Source organism: Urtica dioica, chromosome 3, assembly GCF_054948205.1.
Source record: "Urtica dioica subsp. dioica isolate 48M chromosome 3, U.dioica_male_clone48M_v1_H2, whole genome shotgun sequence".
Classification (NCBI taxonomy): domain Eukaryota; kingdom Viridiplantae; phylum Streptophyta; class Magnoliopsida; order Rosales; family Urticaceae; genus Urtica; species Urtica dioica.
Genome location: NC_142758.1, coordinates 5,033,251 through 5,040,214, shown reverse-complemented (window position 1 = coordinate 5,040,214; position 6,964 = coordinate 5,033,251). Strand labels below are relative to the sequence as shown.

Genomic DNA, 6,964 nt, shown 5'->3' with positions numbered 1-6,964 from the left:
GAGTTTTAATGGTTATGAAAACATAAGGGATTTATGCCGGCAATTCCTCCATTCTAAATGATAGGTTGTTTTTTGTGGCTCAGCCGCTCAAGTGTTATACAAATTTTCTTTTTTCTTTTGTTTCACAGTTAATATATATATATATATATATATATATATATATATATATATACATAGGATATATAATGATCTAACAGTTAATTTTTATTTTCACTCACCAAACCCATAACCGTACAATTTTCGAAAAAAAAATACTCATAAGCCATAACCCTACTGATCAGTTTTTTTTTTTTTTTTTTTTTTTTTTTAATAATTAAACTGCCTACTGTACAGAACCAATGAACATATCTTTGACCTATATTTCTCTATTTCATTCATTCATAGATATCCTCCGTAAATTTCTCTGCACTTTCTATCTACTATTTCTAACAAGACGAGTGAGACACGAGAAACACGCACAAAGCCACCGACCACTCTGAAAAAGCCCCAACGGATATTGTTTTCTCTTCTGTTAAAAGAAGAAGAAGAAGAAGAAGAAGAAGAAGAAGATGACCTCCGAGCAAGTCTCCGCTCTCAAGTCCGTCGGCGAATGGGTCTCCTCCGACCAATCAAATTCCTCTTCTTCGAATGAGACCGGGCTCTTTGAATTGCACTCTCATTCCAAGTGCAGCGATGGCATTCTCTTTCCTTCCGAGCTCATAGACAGAGCTCACGACAATGGGGTCAGTATCACTGTGGAGTTTTTTTTTATTATTATTCTTTATTAAAATAGCTAATCAGACTATGTGCTGATTATATATCAGGTGAAAGTTCTTGCTCTAACAGATCACGATACAATGGCTGGCATGCCCGAAGCTGTGGACGCGACTCGCAGATTCGGGATGAAGATAATCCCCGGCGTCGAAATCAGTTCCATTTTCACCCTAAGGTGATTCACTAATTCACATACTAAGTGAATAACTCTACGCATTCAGTAGAGTACTAGCATGTATATAACACGAGTTCGTTACGAGGGTTTTTTTCCGATCACTCGATTGTGCATATAGTGGAAGCGATGTATAGGTTTGTTTTGGAATGAATATATTGTTTCCTTTCTTGTTCTGTTGCAGAGGAAATTCTGGGCCAGATGAGCCGGTACACGTTCTGGCGTACTATAGCAGCCTAGGGCCATCGAGAGCGAAGAAAGTCGAGAAGTTTCTGAGTAAATTAAGAGAAAGTCGTTTCCTGAGAGCAAAGAAGATTATCAAGAAGCTGAACAAGCTCGAGATGCCAATATCGTTGGAACAAGTCGCCAGAATTGCCGGAAAAGGAGTCGCTCTCGCGAGACCCCATGTTGCCCGAGCCATGCTCGAATCTGGCCACGTCCAAACCATCAAACAAGCCTTCTCAGACTACCTCTTCAACAACGGGCCCGCTTACGCTACGTAGCATTCTACTCTTGAAGATAATGCTATAAAGTTTTTTCAGAAGAGTTGTGATATTTCAGTAGAAATAACTCGTTAGGGCTGTTTATCCGAACAGTAGTTTATTTATTTGATTCATCTCCTTTGGTTCACGTCTAGAATCCGGAGCTAGCCCAACCCGAATTTTTTTCAAAGATTTTTTGTGTTATTTATTTGATTTAGGGGAACCGAGCCTCTTGCAGAGGAAGCGGTGAGGTTTATAGCGAGATCGGAGGCGTGGTTGTGCTTGCTCATCCATGGGCTCTGAAAAATCCCAAGCCCGTTGTTCAGAGGCTAAAAGAAGCCGGCCTTCATGGAATGGAGGTTTTCTGGAGCAATGGAAGGCGCTCGGGTACGTCAAACTTCCACTTCTTTCTTTCGAAAATGGATGGAGACGGAGTATCTAAATTTGTGTTTTCATAAAATTGAACTGGATGTTCTAAATAGACTTGAGTTTTGTTTTATTTATTGATACTAGTTTGATTACAATCTTTCAGGCCTTTGGCACCTAATAATCTCATTTTTCAAACTGAGTTGTTTCTGGTTTAATTAATAGTCGTCTTGATTATTGACCTGCGATAGTTAAGCAAACAATTAGATCAAGCTCTCTTTTTAGATATTCTCTACTCCTAAAATACATTGACTATAAACTATGATGATCTGTTGATACTCTCCTTTATAACTAAAAGAATTACTAATACACCCCTCTGATAATATGAAGAGTCCGTTTCTCACTAATTTGTCTCCGTAAATAATTACTAATTTACACTTTCTAATAAAAATATATCAATATAATTAACTCTTTTATTACATTTTCAATCTTGCATTATAAAATATATTGATCAAGGATAAACCTTCGAGTTTCAACATGGAAGACTTTTTACATTTTTGGGATAACCCTTAGTGATGATAAAATGAAGTTAATTAATCCCTACTCTTCCAATTCTTTTAGGTAAAAATACATTGTGCAGCAACCTCGCCGATACTTTTGATCTCTTGAAGATCGGTGGGTCCGACTTCCACGAAAACGAAGCAATGCCAAGTCCGACCTCGGGAGCGTTCAGCTTCCAGTTCTCCCTCTCCATGAATTTCTCGAAGTGGCCCGTTCTATTTGGTGCAACTCAATAAGGAACCTCGTACAGAGTTATGCCGAAGACCCATCGGATTTAAATCTTTTGAGCATCTCGAAATTTGGAAGAAATTCGACTTCAAAAGGAGGTTTAGGATCGATCAAGCAGTGCTTGTCTTCGTGGTTGACCAACGACGAAATGCATAGCCCAGAAGTCGAGGCTATCATGGTAAAGCTCGGTAACATCTCACTTAACGATAACCCGGAAACTGTGGAGTAAATAATCATTTAGTGATTACATAGCATGGATACATGCATGTATGTGTAAACAGATCATCACTAGCCCAATGGAGTTTAATTAGGCCTCCATAATTGTTGGGCTTTTGAAACTCCATTAGGCTAGTGATGATCTGTTTACACATACATGTCTGTATCCATGTTATGTAATCACTAAATGATTATTTACTCCACAGTTTCTGGGTTATCGATAAGTGAGATGTTGCCGAGCTTTACCATGATAACCTCGACTTCTGGGCTATGCATTTCGTCGTTGGTCAACCACGAAGACAAGCACTGCTCGATCGATCCTAAACCTCATTTTGAAGTCGAATTTCTTCCAAATTTTGAGATGCTCAAAAGATTTGAATCCGATGGGTCTTCGGCATAACTCTGTACGAGGTTCCTTATTGAGTTGCACCAAATAGAACGGGCCACTTCGAGAAAGTCATGGAGAGCGAGAACTGGAAGCTGAACGCTCCCGAGCTCGGACTTGGCATTGCTTCGTTTTCCGTGGAAGTTGGACCCACCGATCTTCAAGAGATCAAAAGTATCAGCGAGGTTGCTGCACAATGTATTTTTACCTAAAAGAATTGGAAGAGTATGGATTAATTAACTTCATTTTATTATCACTAAGGGTTATTCCAAAAATGTAAAAAGTCTTCCATGTTGAAACTCGAAGGTTTTTCCTTGATCAATATATTTGATGATATATTTTATAATGCAATATTGAAAATATAATATAAGAGTTAATTATATTGTATATTTTTATTAGAAAGTGTAAATTAGTAATTATTTACGGAGAGAAATTAGTGAGAAACAGACTCTTCATATTATCGGAGGGGTGTATTAGTAATTCTATTAGTTATAAAGGAGAGTATCAATAGATCATCATAGTTTATAGTCAAGGTATTTTAGTAGTAGAGAAAATCTAAAAAGAGAGCTTGATCTATCAGTTTGCTTAACTATCTCAGGTCAATAATCAAGACGACTATTAATTAAACCAGAAACAACTCAGTTTGAAACATGAGATTATTAGGTGCCAAAAGCCTGAAAGATTGTAATCAAACTAATATCAATAAATAAAACAAAACTCAAGTCTATTTAAAACATCCAGTTCAATTTTATGAAAACACAAATTTAGATACTCCGTCTCCATCCATTTTCGAAAGAAAGAAAAAGAAGTGGAAGTTTGACGTACCCGAGCACCTTCCATTGCTCCGGAAAACCTCCCTTCCATGAAGGCCGGCTTCTTTTAGCCTCTGAACAACGGGCTTGGGATTTTTCAGAGCCCATGGATGAGCAAGCACAGCCACGCCTCCGGTCTCGCATATAAACCTCACCGCTTCCTCTGCAAGAGACTCGTTTCCCCTAAATCAAATAAATAACACAAAATCTTTGAAAAAAATTCGGGCTGGGCTAGCTCCGGATTCTAGACGTGAACCAAAGGAGATGAATCAAATAAATAAACTACTGTTCGGATAAACAGCCCTAACGAGTTATTTCTACTGAAATATCACAACTCTTCTGAAAAAACTTCATAGCATAATCTTCAAGAGTATTGAGAGTAGAATGCTACGTAGCGTAAGCGGGCCCGTTGTCGAAGAGGTAGTCTGAGAAGGCTTGTTTGATGGTTTGGACGTGGCCAGATTCGAGCATGCCTCGAGCAACATGGGGTCTCGCGAGACAGACTCTTTTTCCGGCGATTCTGGCGACTTGTTCCAACGATATTGGCATCTCGAGCTTGTTCAACTTCTCGATAATCTACTTTGCTCTCAGGAAACGACTTTCTCTTATTTTACTCAGAAACTTCTCGACTTTCTTCGCTCTCGATGGCCCGAGGCTGCTATAGTACGCCAGAACATGTACCGGCTCATCTGGCCCAGAATTTCCTCTGCAACAGAACAAGAAAGGAAACAATATATTCATTCCAAAACAAACCTATACATCGCTTCCACTATATGCACAATCGAGTGATCGAAAAAAAAACCCTCGTAACGAACTCGTGTTATATACATGCCAGTACTCTATTGAATGCCTAGAGTTATCCACTTAGTAAGTGAATTAGTGAATCACCTTGGGGTGAAAATGGAACTGATTTCGACGCCGGGGATTATCTTCATCCCGAATCTACGAGCCGCGTCCACAACCTCGAGCACGCCAGCCATTGTATCGTGATCTGTTAGAGCAAGAACTTTCACCTGATATATAATCAGCACATAGTCTGATTATGTAACGCCCCAAAATAGGGGGTCAAAGAAAAATAAAATTAAGACTCAAACGAATAAATAACACTGGACGAAAAAATAAAAAAAAAAACGCCACGACGGACATCTTTTGAAAAGTCAACAAAATTTTCACCCATGGGATTTAAACACATCGATAAAATAAAATTCAATGATCAGTCAACAAACCACCACAGTTTAGTGCAGCACTATTTATGTATAATAACGACAAATATCATCGAGTCATCTTAGTCAAAGTATTAGTCAATAATGAGAATACCTCACGATAAGGTGTATCTCCACGTCATTCGTTGGGATGCCACAACATTTCTACGATTCAGATCTTTTATTTTCAAACACCTGGAGTGGAATTAAAAGGAAAAAGGGGTGAGCTTCCACGTGCTCAACAAGAGAACCATTACTCAACCTAAGGTTTTGTTCATTTTAATATCATGCCATTTTATTTATCAAAAACCATAATTACCATCTTTACGTTATTAATCGATTATTTAGCAAAGATTATTAAAACTCAAAATTATAAGTTATGACGAAACCTCTGACATGAAGTCAAGAGTAACCACTTTGGACTGTAAGGTGCCAGGTGGACGCGCATCACCTGCAACCGATGCCAGATCAAAGCAACTGGGCGAGGTGGGCCCAACAACCGGTAACCCCGAGTCTCGCCATGCGTAAACCTGCTGCGCAGCAAAGGGAAGCGGAATGCGCCATCGCTCCCTCCAATCAACCTTTTTGGACAATAATGTCCCCGGACGGAAGTGCATCGTGTGATAACGAATACTTTGATTCCAGTTCATTTATTAATATCATACTAGGTTATAATTATTCAAAAACTATATCCCGTCAGCAGATTGAAACGGCCTATTTGGTTTAATGTTTCACCTAGTCATTTACTCTACTACTAACCATTTTTAATTAAAGAAAACTCTCACAAAGGAAGAGTAATAGAACCCCTACCTCAAATAAATCTCGAACGAGACTTAAAGAAAGCTAGGTAACGATCGCCTCGAAGTACGTGCCACCGAACACGGCCGATTTTCGAAACGCTCGAGAATCTGGTTGAACGGAGTTCACGGTTGCGTTCGGAACGTCGAAGAGACTCGAGAGTAGCCTCTGCTCAAATTTTCGAGCCCAAAACTCCGGCGACGGTGGCGATTTCCGGCGACCGGAAAATCTGTCCGATAGGTGTTCTTCGAACTCCTCGACCTCCTGAATACATTTACGGGGTTGATTTTATAAGGAAACACACACACAAACCTAGATCTACGCGAAACCACCCAAAACTTACGTTTTTCCGACAAGTGCTCCGGCGACCATCTCATGTGCGAATCTCGATACCAAGCTGTCCAGAATTAAAGATCTCTTCAAGATAAATGCAACGCAAAAAGAATCAAGTCAAACGGAGCTTGGATGACGGAGATATTAACAATTGAAGTTTTGAAACCCAAACTCACCGATTTTCCGACCTCGGCCATGATTTTCCGGCGATCGGCAGCAGTTCCAGATCAAGAGTGAGCTCAAAATGCTCCTTGACACGAGCACTACACTTTGGTGGAGGAGGTGTACTTCACCTCCGCCCAGTTTGGTCGGAAAAATGGCGCCGGAAGAAAGAGAGAAAAAAAGAGAAAGAGAGTGATAGAGGCTGTGTTTGGCATAGCTTTGCTTTTTAAAAAAGTGATTTTAAAATAGCTGTACGAAAAAACTGTTGTTTTAAAAAACAGATGAGTGTTTGGTAAACTATTGTAAAATAGCTGTAGCTGTTAACAAAAACTGATTTAGTGTTTGGTAAAATATATATTAATATTTAGAAGTGATAATTATTTATATAAAATGTAATTAATAATAATAATAAAATATATTTTGTTATATAAAAAATATATCAAAGTGGGTGTCTATAGAATGTAAAAAATAAATTATAAATTTTGGTGACGTCA

General features: G+C 38.9%; 1 protein-coding gene and 1 pseudogene across 2 annotated transcripts; one reads left to right on the top strand and one right to left on the bottom strand.

Annotated features, from left to right (window-relative positions):
- The first annotated feature begins 298 nt into the window (after positions 1-298).
- Positions 299-2,203, top strand: LOC149402193 (uncharacterized). The gene is made up of 2 exons (XM_089609602.1): positions 299-928; positions 1,110-2,203. Exons 1-2 carry the CDS (start codon positions 837-839, stop codon positions 1,426-1,428), a joined length of 411 nt encoding a protein of 136 aa, XP_089465728.1. The 5' UTR covers positions 299-836; the 3' UTR covers positions 1,429-2,203.
- Positions 2,204-2,991: 788 nt separating this feature from the next.
- LOC149402192 (uncharacterized) lies at positions 2,992-6,671 on the bottom strand (annotated as a pseudogene). The gene is made up of 6 exons (XR_016296106.1): positions 6,485-6,671; positions 5,629-6,392; positions 4,864-5,011; positions 4,367-4,681; positions 3,989-4,158; positions 2,992-3,371 (listed from the first exon to the last, which is right to left on the bottom strand). The product of XR_016296106.1 is annotated as an uncharacterized LOC149402192 (transcript).
- Positions 6,672-6,964: the final 293 nt, after the last annotated feature.